This window comes from Neovison vison, chromosome 8 (assembly GCF_020171115.1).
Source record: "Neovison vison isolate M4711 chromosome 8, ASM_NN_V1, whole genome shotgun sequence".
Taxonomy (NCBI): Eukaryota; Metazoa; Chordata; class Mammalia; order Carnivora; family Mustelidae; genus Neogale; species Neogale vison.
Window position 1 is genome coordinate 124,364,993 of NC_058098.1, and position 25,068 is coordinate 124,390,060.

General features: G+C 42.8%; 1 protein-coding gene across 4 annotated transcripts in view; it reads left to right on the forward strand.

Annotated features, from left to right (window-relative positions):
- The window catches only part of ASXL2 (ASXL transcriptional regulator 2), a 131,779-nt gene extending 116,391 nt beyond the window's left edge, over positions 1-15,388 (forward strand). For all 4 annotated transcript variants that reach the window (XM_044261946.1, XM_044261948.1, XM_044261949.1 and 1 more), the window contains 3 exons: positions 1,343-1,448; positions 4,121-4,835; positions 8,650-15,388. In XM_044261946.1, the coding sequence (XP_044117881.1) occupies positions 1,343-1,448; positions 4,121-4,835; positions 8,650-11,127 (3,299 nt within the window). In that variant the 3' untranslated portion in view covers positions 11,128-15,388. The remainder of the gene's footprint in view (positions 1-1,342; positions 1,449-4,120; positions 4,836-8,649) is intronic.
- The last annotated feature ends 9,680 nt before the right edge of the window (positions 15,389-25,068 follow it).

Consider the following 25,068-nt stretch of genomic DNA (forward strand, 5'->3'; position numbering starts at 1 on the left):
GGTATAATTTCTGGAGCAGTTAGAAAACTGACCACTCCAGATAACTACCTGCCGTTTTAGTGGAACCTCAGCTGCCTGGAAGCTGGGTCCCGGGTCACAGCTGTTCATTATGCAGTACAAGACAAAAGGCACAAAATACAACTTGCCTAAGGGAAGCAGAACTTTAAAATTACAGAATGCCCAATGGCATTATTTACTGAAACCCTGTGACTCTTTAAGAAACGACAAATTCAAGGTTAGTGATAAATCTGTAGGGAGTATGATGTTTGGAGTGGGAGGGAGGTGCGGTAAGAGAGCCCAGGAAAGGCACAGGTGGCCGCAGCTGAGCACTGGCAACTGCTCACCGTGGTGTGTAAGCACTGGATGTCCCCCAGGGGCTTCTAGGGGCTCCTTTCCAGTGAGGAATTGGGGGAAATTTCTCTAACTTACACATGATAGTATTCTGACTCCTGCACCAGATTTTTTTTTTTTTTTAAGATGGGAAAATTAGCATTTATTTACTCTTTTTTTCTCAATTTATTTATTTTCAGAAAAACATTATTCATTATTTTTTCACCACACCCAGTGCTCCATGCAAGCCGTGCCCTCTATAATACCCACCACCTGGTACCCCAACCTCCCACCCCCCCGCCACTTCAAACCCCTCAGATTGTTTTTCAGAGTCCATATTCTCTCATGGTTCACCTCCCCTTCCAATTTACCCAAATTCCCTACTCCTCTCTAACGCCCCTTGTCCTCCATGCTATTTGTTATGCTCCACAAATAAGTGAAACCATATGATAATTGACTCTCTCTGCTTGACTTATTTCACTCAGCATAATCTCTTCCAGTCCCGTCCATGTTGCTACAAAAGTTGGGTATTCATCCTTTCTGATGGAGGCATAATACTCCATAGTGTATCTGGACCACATCTTCCTTATCCATTCATCCGTTGAAGGGCATCTTGGTTCTTTCCATAGTTTGGCGACTGTGGCCATTGCTGCTATAAACATTGGGGTACAAATGGCCCTTCTTTTCACGACATCTGTGTCTTTGGGGTAAATACCCAAGAGTGCAATTGCAAGGTCATAGGGAAGCTCTATTTTTAATTTCTTGAGGAATCTCCACACTGTTCTCCAAAGAGGCTGCACCAACTTGCATTCCCACCAACAGTGTAAGAGGGTTCCCCTTTCTCCACATCCTCTCCAACACATGTTGTTTCCTGTTTTGTTAATTTTGGCCATTCTAACTGGTGTAAGGTGATATCTCAATGTGTCCTGCACCAGTTTTTTACAAATATTTAAAAGTTTAAAAAAAGCATATTTTTGTTCAATATCCTTTTTTTTCCTTTTTTACATTACAGGTGAGTTTACACCTGAGATGCAGGTGAGAATTCGCCAAGAGATTGAGAAGGAGAAAAAAGTAGAGCCATGGAAAGAACAATTCTTTGAAAGCTACTATGGTCAGAGGTAATACCAAGACAGTTTCTATAAACCAAATGTGAATTCCTACATATGCGTCACACAGTGTTTCATCTTAACTACCTTTCCAGAAATTCTAGTCCTCAATTTCCTTCTATTATTATACAGGTTTTTTTCTTTTTTAAAAAAAGATTTTATTTATTTATCTTACAGAGAGAGTGAGAGACAGAGCATGAGGAGGGAGGAGGAGGCAGAGGGAGAGAGAGAAGCAGACTCCACACTGAGCAGGGAGCCTGCCACGGGGCTTGATCCCAGGACCAGGGATTCCCTGGGATCGTGACCCGAGCCAAAGGCAGATGCTTAACCTGCGCATTTTTCTTCTTAACCAATTCTTCTTAACCAAGATATTTTTTCTTTTTATGAATCACGGATGTACAAAATTGGGTTACTTGACTCTTGACACGTTACCGTTGTGGGTGGGATGTTTTATTTAAAAAAAATTATTGTCTCGAATTGGAGTCTCTTTCTTTGAACAGTCTGAATTGTTCTTCTAGTAAGTTTATAAGTTACAAGAACATTGACGTTTTTTTCTAATAGTTAATTATCCCACGAGATGGTAGTTCATCCAGAATCACCAAGGAGTGGGGGTATAGCTCAGTGGTAGAGCATTTGACTGCAGAATCACCAAGGAGTTCTAGGAATCCTGTAATATGAACCATTACACCCAGGGCATCAGTAAACAGCCTCTTCTCTCTAGAAAGCACTCTGGCAGGTCTTCATAGCTGCATGAAGATACAAACCCTGTTCTCAGGAGGATGATTTTCCTAATAAAATCTCAAAGGGATTTATTTTCCTAATAAAAAATCTAAGTAGGGGCACCTGGGCTGCTCCGTCAGTTAAGCTGCTGCCTTTGGCTCAGGTCATGATCCTAGGGTGCTGGGATCGAGCCCCACATCGGGCTCTTTGCTCAGCAGGGAGCCTGCGTCCCCCTCTTTCTCTGCCTGCCTCTCTGCCTACTTGTGTTCTCTCTCTGTCAAATAAATAAATAAAATCTTTAAAGAAAAATCTAACTAAAATGTTAATGGGGACATTTAAATAGATGACAGTGGAGCTCTGTTGTTTGAGGTCGAATTGAACATCCAGAGAGTTACTGGTTTGTCTCCCTTGTCTTCTGCATACCTAATGGCAGACCTTAAGGACACTCTGTAACCACAGTTTTACAACTACTGGCTCTTTTTCTTATCTCCCAGTAGTTCATCGGTCCCCTTTATGGTTACGTAGGAAGTGGTTCCTTTTGTGGATAAGAGTCTTTCATATGGGCTCACCTGGCTGGCTAAGTTGGTAGAGTGTGCAACTCTTTTTTTTTTTTTTTAAAGATTTTATTTATTTATTTGACAGAGAGAGGCATAGTAAGAGGGGCAACACAAACAGGGTGAGTGGGAGAGGGAGAGAGCAGGCCTCCTGCTGAGCAGGGAGCCTAACACGGGGCTTGATCCCAGGATTCTGGGATCATGACCTTACCCAAAGGCAGACGCTTAATGACTGAGCCACTTGGACGCCCCTGAGTGTGCAACTCTTAATATTGGGATTGTGTGTTTGAACCCCATGTTGGTCTTAAAAAAGAGTCTCATATATTGATATTTCTACACTCTTGGTATGAGCTTTGAGCCTTTCTACAGAAATGACGGTATTTCCATTAGACTCTTGTCACAGGTAGCTGTCACTCCGTAAATATTGTACATTCCCTCCGTAGGCAGATAGAGCATTGTAGCAGTTTTGGGGTCTTTCTGTTTTCATCTATTACCTTTTTTTTGGGCCAGCATTTATAGGAGGACTGTGGTTTTTTGTTTTGTTTTGTTTTGTTCTTTGGTCTATTTTTGTTGTTAGCCACTCTATCTCAGAGGTGCAGCACTGATCATTTGAAGTCACCAAAGAGGGTCTCCTGCCTTTGCCTATTTAAACAATGTGCTAAAAGACTAAGAGGGGTCTCTGGTGACCTCTGCTGAGTAGCCTAATTCTAATGGGAATTAGAAGTCCCAGCTTACCATCACTCCTAGTTTGGTCTCAGCATTATGGAACTATAGTAAGTGAAGTGTAAATGGGCTTCCAGAAATTCCAGAGTTCTAATTCTCAACCTCTGGAAAACATTGACAGCCACCTCCTCCTGTCTCCTCAGGGGCCCGTAGCCTTCTTGGGCCGTCCTTTCTGCAGGTGCTACAGAGCAGAGTTGATGAGGGTGCGTGGGTCTCGGCCTTCTTTCACCTCCTTTGTGGGTAGTCTGTGATGCTTGCCTCTAGACATGGTAGCCCCTTTTATAAGCATAAATAGTAATGACAATTAATAGTATCAAGCTTTAATATGTGCTAGTTAAGCACATATTAAGTACTTAAGCACATATTAAGTACTTCTAAGTACTTTATATGCGTTAATTTAATCACACCAATAATATAAAGTAATGAACCTCAGTATATGATGAGGAAACTGAGATACAAAAGACTAGTGGCTGCCTTAATGTCCCATGTGTGTATCAGAACCAGGATTTGCCTCCAAACACTTGAGATCCAGAGCTTCACTAATTATAATCATAATAATAGTGATGATCTATGAGGAAAAGCTACTCTGTGTCAGGGTTTCTTCCAGGCATTGCCATATACTATTATCTCCTAATACTAAACATGGGCCATTTCTCAACTAGGATATTTTTTTCTTCCACCTTTTAGTTCTGGTTTGAGCCTTGAGGATTCAAAGAAATTGACAGCCTCACCCAGCGATCTCCAAGTAAAGAAAACCCCAGCTGAGCAACCAAAACCCATGCTTCCATCAGAGGCCTCGCCTGTCAGTGTTGTCCCAGGAATTCCCCAGTTAGGGTCAAAAGAAGAAGTGGTGCAAATGCCATCCCCAGTAAGAACAGAAGAGCATGAAAGCCAAGATACGGTGCAGCCAAACCCCAAATCCACAGAGCCCCTGCCTCCCTCAGCAAGCAGTACGCAAGAGCTTAGCAGCGTTCTTCCTATCCAGTGCCCAAAGGATGACAGTTTCTTGGAGCAGAAGCCAGTTGCCTCTGCTGAACAGGAGTCTGAGAAAGAGAATCATCTCACCACAGCTCCTAGTTACAACAAAGATGAAGGCCAAGAAGCTTTAATTACGTCCCCAAACAAACCCAAGAGTCCTGGGATGGAAAAACCGGTAATGAAGCCCATGGCAGAAACTGGTTCACAGGAGATCGCAGCAAAAGACCCTCCATCGGCCCCAGTTGATCACAGCCCAGAAAGCCTCAAGAGGAAGTCTTGCATCCAAGAAGATGGCCCCGTGAGCTGGGAGAAGAGGCCACGTGTCACGGAGAATCGCCAGCACCAGCAGCCATTTCAAGTCTCGCCACAGCCCTTTCTCAGTAGAGGGGACAGGATCCAGGTGCGAAGAGTACCACCTCTCAAGGTAAGAGAGTGGGAAGCATCGAAAAAGAGAAAATGTCTGAACACTAAGTTTCTGGTCTTACTTAATACCAAGTCATTCGTGGTATTTTTAACACAGAAGCAGTTGTATATATTTGATAAGCACGTAACTGCGTTCTTACGTGAACAAAATTATGACTAAACAGGCATTTAGAACTGCATTCCTACAGATCTTTATTAGTGTTTTGGTAGTAAGGAAAGTGCCTGGATATCTAACTAATGTGGACCACCTCCACCCATCCTCCTGGCTGGCCACTCTTAAGATAGTTGTGGACATTATTCTGTCTCATGTGACAAAACAAGAAACATAATAATAAACAGAAGGAAGCCCTTGGTGTGATCAAGAGATCTTTGTGGCAAGAGCCATGACATTTTAAGTGTACCTTGGTCCTTTTCTTATTGCCATAACTGATTGGATATTCTTTGCTCTAGAACTACCTTTAGTTCCCCCCTTTTAAAGAAAACTTGTGTGGCTGCTGTGAGTCACTGCTGGTTACTTGAGGGACATCAGTAAGGTAGACTAGCCTTGCTAAGCTCTGCTGCTCAGGCTTTGTCCCTGACTTTCGTGTTAGCATTCTGTTGCTACTTAGCAAATATTTCACATTCATAAAGCGGTATCCTTATCTGAGTATACAAGAGTGCATCTAACCAGTAGTGAGCCCTTTAAAGCCCAAACACATTTTTACTTCTGACCTAAAGGTTTACTAATACTTGGGCTTGTGCTTAAGATCAGTTTGCAGTTCATTTTTTCACTTAGTAAATAGTATATATTATTAAGTTTTTACTAGTGGTGTTTATTAATACTGTTGTGTCTACTGGCAGCCCAGACATTGGGTAGTATTCATTCACGTTAGAAATATAAATAGAAAAAAAAGCCACATAGAACTACTTTTCCCCTCTTTTTTATTTAACTTAGATGAACCAAAGCTAGTTCCATCAGATAATATTCCTTAGAGACATTCAGTTGCTAGTATTTGATCCATTTAATTTACTATCTCTTTTTCTCTCATGTTGCTTCTTAATTACTAGCTGTATGACGTTCTCATTACTTTTTAATTTTAAGATTTATGCACTTAGGAATCTCCCTTTTAAAAAAAAAATGTTGCCACTTTTCCACCATCAACATATTTTGCATGCTTTGCCAGAGATTGTGATTTTTTAATGAAAATCACTTTACAATTCTTTTATCCCCCACTCTTACTGTTACAAAAATATTAGAAACCTTTCTGTAATGAGTGTCAGTCAGAACTTCTGTGCGGACCTGAGAGTTGAATTACATTTTAGGTTTTACTTAATATAGATGATACTGTGAGATGTGTCATTTCTATTTCCTCATCTTTATAGAGACTGACTTACATCCTGCTTGGTTTGCTTCCCTAATCCAGAGAGGCCCACACTGAAAATTAAAGTCCACCATGACGTATTATTGTTACTCAGTTTTTTCCCTTTCTTTTGTTTTCTTCTTCTTCCTTACCCCCTCCACCCCCCTGCAGAATACTTTCTACCAGAAGTTGCTTTAATAACTCTTCCCTTAGGCCTGTATCTCAAATTCCACTTTCTTTGTTTCTTTTTTTTCTTTTTAAAGATTTTATTTATTAGACAAAGAGAGACACAGCGAGAGAGGGAACACAAGCAGGTGGAGTGGGAGAGGGAGAAGCAGGCTTCCTGCAGAGCAGGGATCTCAATGTAGGGCTCAATCCCAGGACCCTGGGATGGTGACCTGAGGCAAAGGCAGATGCTTAGTCATCTGAGCCACCCAGGCACCCCATCAAATCCTACTACATTCTTAGACAAAACTTAATGTAATTTATAACAGAGCAAAATCTTTTAACCAAAACTTAAGTAGAAAAATAAAATCTTATTACAAATGTTGTACATGTGTATATATGTTATATACATGCATATGTATGCACTTACATGTTATAACATGGATGTCTGTACCATAATACGTATAGAGAGATGGAAAACGGTGTTTCCTATTTGGTATTCATCTGTTCTGTTTTATTAAGATTTTGTTTATTTATTTGAGAGAAAGAGCGAGGGAGAGCTAACAAGTGGGAATGGGAGAAGGGCTGGGGGGTGGTGGGGGAGAGGGAGAAGCAGGTTCTCCAGGGAGCAGGGAACCTAACGTGGAGATCCATCCCATGACTCTGAGATCATGACCCGGGCTGAAGGCAGGGGCTTAACCAACTGAGCCACCCAGGCGCCCCATCTTTTCAGGATTCATGAAGAAAATCGACCTTGTTTTACCAGGGTAGGGCTTCTTGTTTATTTGTTACCAATGCCCAGACAACATAAACAGGTTGTAGAGCTATTTACAGGAGACATTACCAAGGGGCAACATTTGCTTCTTTCCCTCTGTTGGTAGCTTCTGAAATACTGTGCAGTTAGATGTAAACGAGATTCAGTGCTAAGAGATTAGGTACATGTCCTGATGTGAGATGTGTGGACTGTGGCAGCTGTGACGTGATCCCATAGCTCTGACTTCTGCATGACAGAGAATCTGTTTCTCAGGACTACTGACCTTTTGAGAAATGGATATTGCAAATAATGAAAAATTTTTAGTGACTTTATTATTCTTAATTTAAGGACTTCCAGAAGGATGACATGCATTTTCTCAGAGCCCTTTGGCTTAATTTTTTTGTTTGTTTTATCTATCTATCTATCTATTTATTTATTTATTTGACAGAGAGAGATCACAAGTAGGCAGAGAGGCAGGCAGAGAGAGAGAGGGAAGCAGGCTCCCTGCTGAGCAGAGAGCCCGATGCGGGACCCGATCCCAGGACCCTGAGATCATGACCCGAGCCGAAGGCAGCGGCTTAACCCACTGAGCCACCCAGGCGCCCTTTTTTTTTGTTTTAATTAAATGCCCTGTAACATCTGTCACGGTTATTTGCTCCTTTAAATTCTGACAACTTACTAGAAGAGTTCAGGCTTTGATGCATTCTCATTTAAGTCGGATAGCTTCCAAAGTATTGTTTCAGACAGGAGTCAGATTCCTTTCAGCTACAGTATTTTATGCTGTGAAAATCAGTGGTTTCAAACTCGGTGATGTAGCAGAGTTTCCCAGGAAGTGTTTCAGAAGTGCATATTTTCTCTAGAGTTCTCATTTGTCAGTTTTGGGAGAGGACCCAGAGCACATTTATTTTTAAACAGCTCCCCAAGTAAGTATAAAGGCAGCCATGGATGAAAATGACTGTGGCGAACATTATATATGTTCTGTCTATACTCCTTTCGTGTGGATGGACGGAGTGGGGTACATCTGTGGATCCCACATGTCTACCTTCCAGTGCTATCTAGACACCTCTGGCATTGAGCTAACTCAGCTTCTCTGGTTAAGTGTGCATGTGTGTATGTGCATAGAGCAGGAGAGCAAGAATTTTCCTCGCAGCTTAGAAGGAGAGCTAAGAAGAAAAAGACAGTGGACGGTGCTGTGTGCTGCTTCTCTCGCGCACGCATGCGGAAGTGCAAATACCCTGGGAGGTCTGAACCTTACGTAATAAGCTGCCATGAGTAGTAATGCCAGGAGGAGGGAGCTGTGTTGAGAAAAGAGGCACAGGGATTCGGGGTGGGGAGGGTGTCAAGGGAGGAGAGGCTTTGGCCCCAGGAGAGGAGGTGGAAGGGCCCTAGGGGCACAGTCACATTGCTGTCTCCACTCTTAGGTCTCTCGGCCATGGACCTCCCATGTGTGTCACTGGTGTGCAGTGGTTACTGGAACAATTTAAGTGTTCTGGAAGTTGTGTTTTTCTTGTCGATGAAAACTAAGCTCCGGGTTTTTTTCTCCCTCCTCCTTTCAGATCCCGGTCTCCAGAATCTCCCCCATGCCTTTTCCTACATCGCAGGTCTCTCCCAGGGCTCGTTTTCCAGTCTCCATCACTAGTCCTAACAGAACAGGAGCCAGAACTCTCGCAGACATCAAAGCAAAAGCCCAGCTGGTCAAAGCACAGAGGGCTGCCGCTGCCGCCGCCGCTGCCGCTGCCGCTGCCGCCGCCGCCGTTGGAGGGACCATTCCGGGACCTGGCCCCGGAGGCGGACAAGGTCCAGGAGAGGGAGGTGACAGGAAAACTGCTGGAGGGAGGAGTCCAGACTCAGACAGAGGCCGCGAACCTGGAAAGGGCCCCACACTGGAATTGGCAGGAACTGGAAGCAGGGGAGGTACGAGAGAGCTTTTACCCTGTGGTCCAGAGACTCAGCCCCAGTCTGAGACCAAGAGCCCAGACCAGGCACAGCCTCCTCGTGTCTCTGGAGCACAACTACAGCAAGCCCCCTCAGGGCCTCCAGCAGCTGCCGGTGGGGGAGCGCGAGCAAGCGTCCCCTCTCCAGCCCGCACTGACGCCCCTCCAGCAGCTGTAGGGCAGCTGACGAACGAACGGCTGAATCCCCCGGGGGCAGCGGCCACAGTGGCCTCTCTTGCCCACCTGCAAGCTCCTGGGACCTGCCGGCAGGAGACCGCGCCCTTTGCGCCCACAGAGCCTGCTCTCCGCTCAGGTGCCTCACCTGTTCGTTTTGCGGCCAGTGGCACCGTCGAGCCCAGTGCAGGTTCTGGTAGGAATGTGCCAGACCCTTCGGCCTCAGCAGAGACATCTGCTGGCGCTTCAGCAGCTGTGCCTCCCTCTCCTTTAACATCTTTATTGACCGCAGCCACTTTAGAAAAGCTTCCTGTACCCCAGGTCAGTGTAAGTGTAGCACCGACGGGATCGGCTCCATCCTCGAGCACTTTGCCAGTAGCTTCTAGCCTTAAAACTCCAGGAACGTCTTCAAATTTGAATGGACCCCTGTCAAGGCCAAGCTCTAGTATCCCTGCAAATAACCCTTTGGTCACTCAGCTGCTTCAGGGCAAGGATGTTCCCATGGAGCAAATTCTGCCTAAACCTCTCACCAAAGTTGAAATGAAAACTGTTCCACTGGCCACGAAAGAGGAGCCGGGGGCAGCAGTGTTCACAGGCAGCGGCGCCACCGAAAACATTAGCAGAGAGGAAGGTAGCGAGAGGCAGTGCCTCCCGGCTCTGCAGCAGCTGGGTAAAGCCTTGCCAAGTACGCAGCTCCCCCAGGATCCAAGACCCCTTCAGCTCTTTTCAGGTAAGGACCTGAGGGACTCTAGCATCGATGCACACCAGTACCAGGAAGGACTCAGCAAAGCCACCCAAGATCAGATCCTTCAGACTCTCATCCAGAGGGTTCGGAGGCAGAACGTTCTCCCATTTGTGCAGCCCTCCCAGTTCAACTTCACTCACTCAGGTTTCCCGTTAGAAGACATCTCCACAAGCCAGAGGTTCATGCTGGGTTTTGCTGGCAGAAGGACATCGAAGCCTGCAATGGCAGGTCACTACTTACTTAACATTTCCACCTATGGCCGGGGTTCAGAGAGCTTGAGGAGGACCCATTCTGTAAATCCCGAAGACCGTTTGTGTCTAAGTAGCCCCACAGAGGCCTTGAAAATGGGATACACAGACTGTAAAAATGCCGCCGGAGATAGCAGCAGCGGCAAAGAAGATACCGACGAGGAAAGTTCCGGTGACGAGCAAGAAGCCATCATGGTGAAGGAGGAGCCCCAGGCTGCCCAGGGTCCTGGCAAGTGTGAAGCAAGTTCGGGAACCCACAGCAGAGAAGCCCTGTCCGCCAGTGATTGTTTGGCAAAAAAGAACGTGAAGGCGGAGACACCTGTGCACGAGCAGACCACGTTAAGCAAGGAGAGTTACCTGTTCACGAGAGGCCAGACATTTGATGAAAAGACGCTAGCCAGAGATTTTATTCAGGCCGCCCAGAAACAGATGGCCCATGCGGTGAGAGGCAAGACGATGCGTAGCAGCCCTGAGCTTTTCAGTTCGACTGCCCTTCCTCCGACCGCAGACAGTCCTACCCATCAGCCTCTCCTCCTCCCGCCGCTGCAGACCCCGAAGCTGTACGGAAGCCCCAGCCAGATCGGGCCAAGCTACAGAGGCATGATCAATGTCTCCACCTCGTCCGACATGGACCATAACTCTGCTGTCCCGGGGATGCCGGACTGTAGCCAGGTGGCCAGCAACGTAGGTGATGTCATGTCCTTTTCGGTGACTGTCACTACCATCCCTGCTAGCCAAGCGATGAATCCCAGCAGCCATGGCCAGACCATTCCCGTTCAGGCCTTTTCAGAAGAGAACAGCATAGAGGACACACCTTCGAAATGTTACTGCCGATTGAAAGCCATGATCATGTGCAAGGGGTGTGGAGCGTTCTGCCACGACGATTGCATTGGCCCCTCGAAACTTTGTGTCTCTTGCCTTGTCGTTCGGTAACAAGACTAGAAAGAGGATACCTGGGAAGGAGGCAGGGAGGGAAGGATTGATGAGATTTGGGGTCTTTTGCGTCCTTTCGGAATCACAGAAATAAATAAGTAGGTTTCAGTGGTCTTAAGAGACAAATGTTACTTAATCAGGAATACAGAGTACAGATCTTACATTGTAGAGGAAGAGCACCTTGTATAGTAAGTCTAGGTCAAGCAAGACTTCGTGAATTTGTGACAAGTTTGCACTTACGAAATCATGTAAATATGTCACATTTTGTTTTAACATTGTTTTCCCAAGTGTTTAGGTAATGATGTATTTGAATTCAGATTTATGTTCTGCTTCACGTGACTCTGAGAAAAGTTTAATGCCATGCATGGTTAAAGGAAGCGGTCTCTCTTCTCTCTTCTTTCCTAAGAGGCCAGGGAAAGGAAGGAATGAAGGAATGGTCTGGAGAAATGACCATTCAAGCTGATTATGTCATGTCGGTCTGACTGCAGGCTTTACATAAGATTATTCAGCCTTGGCGGGATTTGGATTCAGGGTTTACTCCATCCCTTTACCTTAAACAGAACCTTCTTAAGTTCAAATTTTTTGATACCGTTTTAATTTCACAGGTAGTAATTCAGACTCTGAAAGTTCTTGACCTGGTTCTTGGCTTCCACAAAGGAGTACTGTCGCCAAGCTCTCTGCTTGCAATTCATGTCCCCCACAAGAATTGAGGGCGCCCCGCCCTCAAGGCCCCCTGCCCTGCCCTGAGATCGTGAATGTGGCCCACGATGGGTATGCACCCCCACACCCTGGCCTCTGCTGTTAGCGGGGCCTGTGCGGGGCAGTAGTTCTAGCAGTAAATCCAGGTACTCAGTCACGGGCGCTTACAAACGCGGGGGTGGGGGGGGATGCTAGAAGAGCAGGAGCAAAGAGTATTAGTGACGGGGTGATTGGAACTGTGCGTTTTGTTGGGCAGGGCCTCAAAAAGTGCAGAAACTGAACATAAAGAACTTCGGAAAACGATTTTAACACTAGAAGCAAGGTAGCCTCTCTTTTCCTCTTCTTGCCCAGCCCTGTTGCCTCACGGTCTATAGTCCACTGTTGTGCAGGAGGGAAAACTCCTTGTTGCCACATTTGCCTGTTCTGTTGAGCCTCTTTTGACCTCCCAGGCATCTGAGGAGTATGGAGTGATCTTACTAGATACTACTTTGAACACAATGTGTGCACGTACGTACACACACACACACACACAGTAAAAGTTAGACACTTCTCCTGTTCTAAAAAACATATCCTCTGTTTTAGATTACTGCTGTCTATGCACTAGGAATCTCTAATGTAAAGGGCTTCAGTAAATGGTTAAGGGAACATCTAGAAAGGAAGAGAAATTAACTCCAAAGTTTTGTTGCTTGTTTTTGTTGGTTCTTTTTGGTTTTCCTTTGTTGTTTTTTAAATCTTGTCGCCAGTGACTGAAGAGTTTTTGAGAACATACATTTAGGTCCTGGTTAAAGAACATTAAAATGAATCTACAGTTTACCACAATTCGGTATTGAAGAATTCGGTATTGTCATTGTGTATCATTTGCATATTGATTTCAAGTTTCCCGATTTCAAGTGTGTAAAGTAAGAATATTACTGCAGCCTAGTACACTTAAAACTGTGCTTAGTGTTCAGGATGTGATACTTACCAAGTGCAGAACAGTGTAAATTTACTAAGTCACATTCCAGATTAGGAGAAAGTAGACAGTAATACTCTTTGCTCATCCCCGTTCTGTTCCCCATTCTTCCCCTGTATGCTTTTAATACTTTCAATACTTTTGAATCCCATAAGAAACCTACTATTTGACTGTTTTCAGTTTTTGCTTCTGTTATTTTTTGTGGCTCAAGGCAAATACAAGATTATTTGTTCTAGTTTTAGCCAAGACAATAGGATGTCCTCCTAACTTCCCTTTTTCTTCTAGCACACACATAGCTAAAAAATACGAAGGCTACAAGGATCCTGGGATAAGGAGTAAGTTCTTTAGCCACGATCCAGTAAGAAAGAAACATGGTTCGGTTCCCCAAACTTTCAGTACTCAGGGTAGATCCAAGGGCAGGCGCAAAAAGGACCTATTATTGCTGGTTAAAACTCTCCACCCTCAGCTTCTTCACTCCCGTCAGTGGCAGGCCTGAGGGCTGGTCTTTGTGCTGGAAGTACCTGAGTATTTCAGAACTGACCCTGTGCTAAATGTGAATTACCAATTCGGATTGATCAAAGTGAACTTTCTTCTTTGCACCTTTCCTGTCATAGGAAGCCTCTCCTCTGCGGTTCCCCTAATCCGCGGTTGGACAGACTAACCAGGAGAGGAGGAGAGGGATCAGGGATTTTCAAGTCCATTGGGAGAGCAAACCGTATCGTGCCTCTTCTTCTTGACCAGGCTCTTGCAGATCGGTCCTAAGCATTATTATTCCCCAGATTCTCTTAACAACTAATACTCAGCTAATAAAATACTTGCATTTGTGAATGTCCCTAAAACAGGATTTGTCAGCTAGGTACACTGCCTCAATCTTGACCGAATGAGAGACTGGGTTCTCTAGGGTTGGTAGTAAATTGAATACAACCTGTTTGTCCGTTTCACAACAGTGGTTTCAGGTAGAAAGTCATTCATTCTCAGAGCTGAGCAGAAAAACAACAGCAGCAATCCAAACACGTTAACAGTCTGGCCCTTTTGAAAATGAAGCAGTAGAAACAAGAAAAATCTTCATATTATTGAGAGCATGGTACACCGGTATCTTTAAAGCAGTTTTTTTGTCTTAGGTTTTCGGAGTTGCTTTACCTTTCAGCTCAATCTGAAAGGTTGCTAATAAATGCTGAGCTTTTTTTTTTTTTTTTTTGCTTTTTTTTTTTTTTAATGGCATTTAGTTGCACTATTTCCAGTGACTAGTCAGGCATTGTGCCTGATGCTTATGCCTCCAGGGTATGCGTTTCGAGCCTGAGCCTTCTGCTACCTTCCATTGTAGGTCACCCTGGGGAGATAGCATTAACAATAACTATGTCATCTCAGTCTTAATGACTGTTCTGAGTTGTCTACTAGTAGAGAAGGCTCCCTGAATCTGAAAAAAAGAAAAATTTGATAAAAATTCTCCATCCTGTTAAACAACCTGGGGTGGTTTGCCCTGCTATTCCTTAACCCCCATGCGCAAGATACTGGAACTTATCTTTGGTATCCCATGTAACGATTCTAAGAATGAGATCTGGCAAATGGGACATTTTTCTTGGAGAAGGGGAAGTGTACTTGCATGGGCTGGCAAGGCACCCAAATGTAGGGGTTTTAGGAATTATCTCATTCAAATAGCCAAAGGAAGACCTCATTGCCTTCCCGGGGAGGGTGTATAAATTCATACATATTGATAACTTGACAGTTACCATCCTAATCGTTTATTATTGCCTTTCTCCACCTTAGAGCCCTTAAAAAACTCTTGGGTGAAATGATTTGTTATAATGAGGGGGGTCTTCTCTGGTCATTACGCCACTATTTATTTCTAGAACTCTTTATCAGTGAGCAGTGCCAGGGTTTCTCTGTGACCTAGAGGTTGCTTTTCATAGCAAGGAGGGAGAAGTCCCCGTTGCATTGCAGCAACGGGCTAAGTAAATACTTGGCCAACGGTAGTTTTCAGCTCAATTTATAGAATAGTCCAAAGAGACTGAGAAACATGATGATGGGCAGGGATCTTTTCCTACCATGTTTCAATACCTACGTACCTATTGAAAGGGAACAATAGGTAAAACATTTCCTAAAGTTGAAGTAAGAGCTTCATAGATTCTTGGTTACTTTATTTTTTTTAATGCTTTACATTTGATACAACTATTAAAGATCAATTTTAAAAATAGCTTTCCAGTAATATATTTTAAGTAATATATATTTTAATATCTATGTAAAAAGTGACAGTGCAAGACTTCGATTTCTCATATATGGTATGTTTATGTAGGACCTCACTGTTAAGGCACAAATTATTACAAAGGAAGTTACTCTAAAGACACTCAGATTATTTCCAAAAAAATGCAATAAGGGGAATAGTTTTGGAGTTTATTTTTTATTTTAAAAGAAAATTGACTTATTTACCACAAGCTATTTTTTTTCCTTCTGGCTTATAAGGTTTGTACAGACTGGTTTGGTAAATGCTAAACTTTTGTGTCTTTCGCCTTTTTAAAGGAATTGTTAACATTGGAATTGAGGGTATGTACAGAGAAGTTGGTGTCAACACCATTTAAAAAGTCATATTTTTTCACAGATATAGAAAAATCATTTTACATAAGAATTTTAAGTATTTGCAATAAATATATGTATATAGATTGTATGTATTCATATATTCTTATTTTTCATTTTATTATTAAGTAAAAGATAATTAAAGTGAAAATAAAAACCTTGGAGTTTTTGGTGAATCTTGAGGTCTGACATCCATCTGAGAGCGGTGTGGGAAGGGCTCTCAGCCGTTGCCTTATATTACCATTGGAAGATTACTACAGAATGTCCAGAAGAGTAAGATGAGAAATTTGGTGATAAACAGTTCAGGGTAGCACATTTCTTTCAGAACTCTCGTAAAAATATTAAATTTGCCTAATCTGTCTGTCTCTGTTTTCACCCTTCAACTGTTCCGTCTCTTAACCATGGGATGTTATTGGGAACTTCAAAAACAAATACAAAAACATGGTGCGTGCATTTTTTTTTTTTAATGTGTCCAGTATTTGCTTCTAAAACAAAGAATGGTTAAGAAAATATCTCAGGGGTAAAGATAGGTTTTTCTTTATCAACAGTGGTTAATAATTCATTAGCAAACATTCACTGCCACTAGCTTCCAGGTGTAGGAGTATGTGAAGAAACAATGTCATGAAGACAATTGAAAACTTGCTTTCTGTTTCCCACTTCTTCTCTTAGAAGTGAGTTTCCTAACCAGTTCTATATCCTTCCTGATTGGTCCAGAGAGGGAGTTTCTTAACAATTTTAGGGCTTTTCCTGATTGATCCGGAAAGCTAGAAGAGCTAGGAGAACTTGGATTTTGATCTCACTAGTGTCATAAAGGGAATTTATGCAAACAAGGACTGAGCCAGGTACTAGGAAGGCTTAATTCCCCTTAGTCCTCATACCCACAGATAGCCTGGATCCTGCTGTTCAAGAGCATTTTGTGGTTGCAAAAACTTGGGTTTTAGGATATGATTGAAGGAGCAGAATGTCCTTCAATGTCCTAGATAGTCTTTGGTAATAAAGGTATCTAGCCCATTCTTTAAAAATGAATATAGACTGGATGAAATAAAAAATGTCAGAATTTCATGAATGTATCTTAGTGACCCATGAAACTGACTTTTTGTTCTAGTTCCGTAGTTCTCCCCATAATCGCTCAGCTGTGATTATTTTCACTGATAAAAAGAGCATGTTTTGGAATTTAATAAGGATACAAGAATGCTGTTTAAAAGATCGCCTTGTTATTTTTCAAAAATTGAAATTTCAAACATTGTTACCCAAAGACATTGAAGATCATTTACCAGTCCAAGAGAACAGCATTCTAAATCTCTGCTGAAAATATGTTTTTTCTAAAGGAAAATTCTTATGTCTCAGGGAACATCTGCATCCATGTAATTCCCATATATAATAGGAGTGAAAGTGAAATATTTAAATGTGTGTGAACCAGCCCATTATGGCCGTTTCCAGACATGTACTCCCCCACCCCCAGCTTGACGTTTCTTGTAGATATTTGTAATTATTTAAACGGGCCTCCTACCTCATCAGAAGTGAAATTCATATTCAGGTTAATGACCTAGGGGCCGAAATGTATAGTTAGTTGATCTGCAGTTGAATGAAAGAATGATATACTAGAACACAACTTCAACTGGAATCCCCAGCCATCCTTTATTTACATCACAGTCCAGAAAGCTGTGTTCGATGATTTGACACTACTTGACCACAAGTGGTTTTAAGAAATAGGATTTTTACATAATGTTTTTTAGCTGGTTTTGTGTACAAATCATGTTATTCACTAGCTCACATATTTCTCGGAGCACCTACTATGTGGTAAGCACTGTACTAAGGTTCGGGTTCTGCAGGGGTAAACAAGCAGCCATGTGAATTGTAAAAGGTATTCCTAACAAGGTAGAGGACATATAGCATGTGTCTAGTTTGGGGCTCAAGGGGTACTGTGTGCTGCGTGTTTCCCAAGCAAATTGAAGGAAATTGAAGTGTAAATGAGTTATGGAAGGGAAGCGTTTGAGGCAGTGGGTGAAACACTGGCAAAACATGAAGTAAGTTAGGGAAAGGCATTGCCCCTAGTGAAATAATGTGGAATGAAGAGCCGTGTTAGTAAAATTTACCTTTTCTGAAAACAATCACTGGAAGATGTAGAATTCTTTTATTTATTTATTTATTTGACAGAGATCACAAGTAGGCCGAGAGAGAGAGGAGGAAGCAGTCTTCCCACAGAGCCAAGAGCCTGATGCTGGGCTCGATCCCAGGACCCTGGGATTATGACCCGAGCCCAAGGCAGAGGTTTTAACCCATTGAGCCACCCAGATGCCCCTGGAAGATGTAGAATTCTTAATAGAAACTTCAAGAAATTACTTAGTAAAGTCTCAGTTGAAGAGAATCCCTTTCAATTAATTCTGGTCAGTGCGTCCGGAAAGATACTAAAGATGATAGTAACTAACCCTTTCTAATAACCATTAGGTAAATAATGCAGCATGCTTGTCACTGATGTTCAAACTGAAAGGAAACTAAAGGGAATTGAAACTTAACCTTGATTTTTATCTTGTACTCTGGTGAGAAATGTATCCCTTCATTTTATATTGTTAAAGAGATGTTGCATCCTTGTTTTTTTCTCCATAATGGATAAAATTAGCGTACAGAGTTTTTATTCTAATACTGTAGAATTGGCTCCCCCACCCCATCTCTAATCACAGAGCTTGAATTACAAGAAACTTAAACAGGACCCTACCCCTTTTTTAGTGGCCCAAATTCCCAGTTCTTCTTTGAGAATTTCTGGTTTAAAAAAAAAAAAAAACTTTTTAAAGGATAAATCGTATTTTGTTAGTCCTTATTATTGAATTTTCCTTACCATTTATTGTTGACTTAGGTTGTTGGATTTGTAAGGCAAATTCTGCACACCAAAATAGCCATATTCACCTTTCAGTCAAAGAGGTATTCGGCGAAGTCCACCGTGAAATGCCTCAGCTTTGTCCAGGAAGTAGGACGGTGGGTATCCTGTATTTTCCCAATACTTGTTGACCTTACACAGAAGATTGGGTTTTTTCTATCAAGACTGTTTAAACTAAGGAATCTCTATACCTCCTTAGAGCTTTCAGTCTTCCCTGTTGAAGGGCATCCCTAGAAAGACTTCTTTGTAACAGGAAGGAGGGACTGGGTCTGGAGGGGGAGCCAGAGATGACCAGGCTGTGGAGATGGGCTATGAACAGACAGCTCATTCTCCTGAAGAATAACTTCCACCTCAATGTTCCAGTTCTTCTAACTCAAAAGAGGCTAAAGGGAAATTAAAAACCTGCTGATTCCCATCTTGACTACAAAACCCAGAAAATGCCTAGTGGAGAAGAAAGGTAAACCCAAGATTGGATTTAAAACAGGTTTAAATAAACTTTCAATTATTCTTAACTTACTCTTTTATGACAATTTTGTAAGGTTTTAGGTTCACATAATGTTAAATTGCCATGATTAGAACATTGAGACGTTTTATGGGTTAAGTGATGGTTTTCTATTGAATTATCCAGCGGCAGCTTTTGCTGCTGATCAGGATTTAGGGTTGGGCACAGGTTTCTGTTAAATAATGCCCACATTGCTCATGAACACTATTAAGCCAACTTGAGTCAACACTTAATTTTAAAAACTTCAATCATGGATCCTCTTCTTAAATACTTAAAATTTAATCCAATAAGAAAGAAATGCATTAAATTTTATCAAAATATTTGAAGATACTTTAGAACTATTATTTTACACAGCCTAATTCCTTTCTATGGAAAGTGTGGTACAAAAAAAGTTTTACTTTTTTGCTTGCTTTCCAAAAGCCAGCGTCTGATGTTTTCAGATAGCTAAAGCTTGGAAATGATAGAGTTGGGTTGGCCCTAAGTCATCAATTCTCCTTTTAGGTTTTCTAGCAAGAGCAATTTGAAGACATGGGTAGGGACCCCAGCTGAACCTGCATTAATCACTTAACACCAACTTAAAATTAATGAAATTCCCACAGAGTCTCATATTTGGTTTCCCCTTTGTTTTGTAAGGAGATAGACTCTGGGCTGGGAAGAAGCTGATAATTTGTTCTTTGGTAATAAACTACTGATTGAAGGACAAGTTCTTATTAAATTCACAAAATTCATAGAATCCATGAAAGATCTCGAGTACATGATTAATGAAACTTCAGACATTAAAACCTTTTTCTTAGTCCTAAGTGCTATGACCTGTTTTTTTTGTTTTTTTTTAAATCATCGTAATCCTGTGACTCACTGCATCACACCCCAAAACTTTCACCAGCACCAAAAGAAATCAGAATGGAAGACATGACCTTAGGCTGGTCTTGCTCACTTTAAAATCTGTGCACACAGGCCTTAGCACTTTGACAGACAAAACTCTGCCTTTTAGCTCCCTCTCACTATCGTCTTCATTCCTCTCACTTCTAGACTGTTCCTTGTCTTGGTTGTATAAAACTACTTTCCTCAGAATTGAATGTATAATGTTTCTGCACATGGGCAAATTGTATTTTCTCTTAATGACTCATTTAAGTTGAATAAAGGCATACAGTTTTACTCTAGCGACCGTGCCTTCTCTTTTCCAAAGAAACCAGATACCATGTTGAATGACCTGTCTGTTGCTTCTTTTCTTGCACCTGATCACACAATTATCCCTGGGTCCAGGCTCCATTTGGGTCCTACAGAAAGTGCCAGTCTCAAAGCAACACTCAAAGAGCCAAAAAGAAAGTGTTGCGCAGTTTAAGGATAACAAGGAGACCTATACTACAAAGTCACGGTAATCCCAGCAGGGTGGTAATGGCATGAAGACAGACGTACAGACCAAAGAAGTAGAATAGAGAGTCCAGAAATAAGCCTTCACCTATATGATCAAGTGATTCCTGACAAGGGTGCCAAGACCAGTCAATGAGAAAAGGGCAGTCTTTTCGATAAATGTAGTTGGCAAAATTTAATATTCACATGCAAGAGAATGAAATCGGACCCTTACCCTATACCACATACAAAAATTAACTCAAAATTGATCTAAGACCTAAACATTGAAAGCTAAAAATATAAAAAACCTTAGAAGAAAATTAGGAAAGCTTCATAATTTGATCTGACAGTGATTCCTGGCATTTGCCAAAAATACAGGCAACAAAAGAAAAAACAGAAATGGGGTTTCATTAAAAACTAAAAACTTGTGGGGTTTTTCTGCTTTTTTAATTTTGTTTATTTATTTGACAGACACAGCAAGAGAAGGAACACAAGCAGGGGAAGTGGGAGAGGGAGAAGCAGGCTTCCCCCTGAGCAGGGAGCCCAACACGAGGCTTGATCTCCCCATTTGCAGATCATGACCTGAGCCAAAACCAAGAGCTGTATGCTTAACCGACTGAGCCACCCAGGCACCCCTCCCTTAACCCCCCCTTTTTAAAAATTTTATTTATTTATTTAGGGGGAAGGAGAGAGAAAGCTAGTACACGCCAGTCCAGAAGCAGGGGGAGAGGCAGAAAGAGAGGGAGAAAGAGAATCCCAAGCAGACTGTTCACTGAGTACAGAGCCCCATGGGGGGCTTAATCCCATCACCCTGAAATCATGACCTGAGCGGAAGCCATGAGTCAGACGCTTAACCAAATGAGCCACCCAGACACCCCCTGAAGCTTGTTTTATAGCCCATAATTATAGCTCGCATTCTCTATGCTTTTGAGAAGAAAGATGTGTATGCTGCTGCTCTAACAAAAATGTCAATTAGGTCAAATTGGTTGATAGAACTGTTTGTGTCGTCCATATTTTTGCTAACTTCTGCATACTCGATGAATCTATTGAGAGAGGAATATTGAAATCTTTAATTACAATGTAGATTTCTCTCTTTGAGGTTCTATTTGTTTTTGTTTCATATATTTTTTAATAGACTTTTTTAAGAGCAGGTTTAGGTTCACAGCAAAACTGAAGGGAAAGGACAGAGTTAACATACACCCTCTGCCCGCATACATCCCCTGTTATTAACATCCTATACCAGATGGGTATAGGATGGGTATAGATGGGTATAGGATTTTTTTTTAATCTATAAAGTATCTTCTCTTTATTTAAGTTAAACAATTTTCAAGGATGTTTCCATCTATAAAATGGACAAAGTATAAGCTCTGTACAGCAGTTCTTTTTTAAAAATCAACTGGAAAAAAATTACCAAACTATATTTTGAATTTGCAAAACCTACTCACAGAGACCATCATTTTATCTTTGATGAAGACGTAAGAAAGACCACCACAGAGAGAACAACTAGCTTCGCCACACTTTGCTCAGAGTGATGTATTTTTTTAAATCAGTGACTCTGCATTGACCCATTATTATCACCCAAAGTCCAAAGTTTACATTAGTGTTGTAACTGCTATGGGTTTTGACAAATGTGTAAGGACATACATGTACCATTATAGTATCAGAACAGCTTCAGTGCTGTAAAAATCCTCTGGCCTCCACCTGGTCATCCCTCGCTCCCCTTAACCACTGATCTGTTTACTGTCTCCATTGTTTTGCCTTTTCCAGAATGTCCTGTAGTTGGAATCAAACAGTATGTAAACTTTTCAGATTGACTTCTTTTTGTTATATGCATTTAAGTTTCCTCGTGTATTTTCATGGCTTCACAGGTCCTTTCTTTACAGCTTTGAGTAATAGCCCACTGTCTGGATATACCACAGTTTACTTGTTCCATTCAGCTACTTGGTTGCTCCTAAGTTTCGGCAATTATGAATAAAGCTGCTATAAACTTCAGTGTGCAGGTTTTTGTGTGGACCTGAGTTTGCAGCTCATTTGGGTAAAGAGCAAGAAGCATGGCTGCTGGATTATATGATAACAGTATATTTAGTTTTGTAGAAACTGTCAAACTTTCTTTCAAAGTGGCTGTACGATTTTGCATTCCTGTCAGCAAAGAATGAGAGCTCCTGTCTCTTTGCATCTTTGCCAGCATTTAATGTTGTTAGTATTTTTGGATTTTAACCCTTCTAATAAGTGTGTGGTGTCTTGTTGTTGTCTTTAAAGATTTTATTTATTTATTTATTTGACAGAGACAGAGACAGTGAGAGAGGGACACAAGCAGGGGGGAGCGGGACTCATTCCCAGAAGCCCAGGATCATGACCTCAGCAGAAGGCAGAGGCTTAACAGCTGAGCCACCCAGACACCCCTATACATTTGGCTGGCGGGGGCTGTCAACGCTCCTAATACTCCCACTCCCCCCTTCAAGGGTCAACTTGACCCTTGAAGTCGGTATGGTATGGTTGGTATCTTAGGAGATGGACGCCAGGCCCATCTACCTTAGGCACCTCTTCCAGTACAAAGCCAAAGTCTGAGAGAGGCCGAGAGTTTCCTCAGGCTCAGGGGGAACCAGAACACCGGTCTCGGTATTCTTCATGTTACCCATGCTTACCTAGGGTCTAGCTGCTGCACAGTGTTGACGCTCAGGTGAGGCAAGGGACCTACATTTAGACCCCGCCTTTCCGGGCACTTGGGAGGCGTGGTCAGTGGGGCCTCTAGCTGAGGTCAGGATCTCAAGGTTGTGGGATCCAGCCCCTGGTTGGGCTATGTGCTCAGCGCAGAGTCTGCTTGAGATTCTCTCTCCCTGGCCCTCTGCCCCTCCAGCTCATGTGCTTGCGCGCGCACTCTCTCTCTCTCTCAAATAAATAAATAAATAGTTTTTCAAAATAATAAAACATAAACCTGCCCTTCTCCTCGTTCTGAGCTCATTCCCACCCTGCTGGAAGGGCTTTCTCCTCCACCTATGACAGGAATGTATGGCTTCCCCTGTGGTCAGTCCCCTGAAAGGCAGTGTAGAAAATCAACTTTAGCATTTCTGAGAAATGCCTTTTTATTTCTCAAAAATCCCTGGCTCTCAAGACTATTGTCTTATGGTGACCTTTTAAAAAAGTCTCATTCGTAGCCCAGAGTTGAGCCACAACTGCTTTGTTTTGGCCGCCCCCCCCCAGCCCTTCACCTTTCCCTTCCTTCAGGCGATAAACTCCAGTGGGAGGGAAAGGGTGGCGGGGAGCCTGGGCACAGGGAGGTTGAGCTCCCAGGAAGGGGAAGTACATTATTACCCAATAATTATGGATTGCAGGTGCCAATTAGGTTGAGGAGAAAGCTTGAAACACTGAAATCCAAGGTATTGAGTAGCAAGCCCACGTGGAGATGGGAACAGGGGGGTTTACAACTGGGTGAGTTGGAGAAAAAAGCCCATAGATTTCAGACATCTTTCTCAGTTCTGCATATGTGAATGTATATTGAATCAAGTAGAACTCTTCATTTGCAACTTTAAGACAAAAAGAAAGCAAGGGGAAGGAAGTTTTGGGTTTTTTGTTTTGTTTTGTTTTTTGAAGCACCATAAGAAAGAGGGAAGAGTTCATTAAACTCTCTAATTTCAAATTATATTTAACTTGATATCAAATTCTACTAAAATTATTAAATTCCACAATGCACAGCTGACGGGATAAACAAAGGCATATCAATGTTATGTACTGCTTGAAGTGTACCTGGGAATAATAAAAAAAAAATGCTCACCTCTCAATTTATTTGCAAAATGTATATTTAGACAAACATACAGTTATCTCTTCTGTTTGCAGAGTCAATAAATCTCTAGTTTAATACTTTAATTGCAAATAGTAATATTAGCCATCAAATAGTCATTGAGCACTCACTGTGAGCAGGAGGGTTGCGACACTGTGGTCCCAGAGGGGAGGAAGGGCCAGAAGATGGTGACACACTTCATTCACAAGGAGGCCAGAGCCTCACACAGGAACGTTCAGTGGCCACTGGCCTTTGGTGGAGGGGGACATCTGGGCACTTCTGTTATTTACGGCAACACACCTACATTTTAATCGCACACCTACAGTTTTACAGAGTGCTTTCCAGAAGGTATCACATTGCATCCTTGTAACTCTCCTGCTAGGTAGAGATCATCATGCTTATTTAACGTGTAAACATCTGAGGCTTCGAGGGGATAAAGGGTCGCCAGTCACACAGTGAGTCAGTAGCAGAATTGCGAGTTGAACCCCATGTCTGGAGTCCAGAACCCAAGAAGCGCAGGTCTGCATTCCTTCGGAGAAGGGGAGCACTTGCCCCGCTGTGGCTGCAGCGGGCCTGCTGGATTTTGTTCCTTCTCTGGCAGTCCCGGCTCCTCCAGGGGAGGAGGCTCTGCAATTAGACTAAATATAGTCTGCATGAGGCTGCATCTCGTTTGGACTAATTATCCTGTCACCCATCAGAAGAACAAAGAGTGAGGAATTTTCAGGCCTCATCATTTCCATTCCTCTCCCTAGCTAGAGCTTCCATGGGATCAGCCAGGAGACAAATGTTAACAGAAAAGACATGCGGGGGTGGGGGGGGGGGGCACCGAGGAAGGTCCCAGCTTCCCACACCCGCACAATGACTGCATTTAGAACTGGAAGAAAGCTGGCCCCGGGAGAGAGCCCTCCGTCCGGGAGACTTCTGGACCAGAGACCGTGGACAGCGCAGCCGGCCGGGCAGTTGCGTGATACGGCGACAGCCCGTGTCACAAAGTCCTCCTTGTTCTTCCCTCCGGCAAACACTCACTGAGCACAGGTGCGGGCCACGTGGGGAGTTTATGAAAGACGGCGCTGTAAGGAAAGCAGAAGAAACCCGCCCCGGATCCCTAAGCGTCGAATTCAAAACCAAAGTTAGAAAAATTCAAGAGGAGAAAGATAACCTTGGTCAAGACATGCGCTTGTACCAGTAAGTTTGGGGGTTGGGTTTCCTTACTG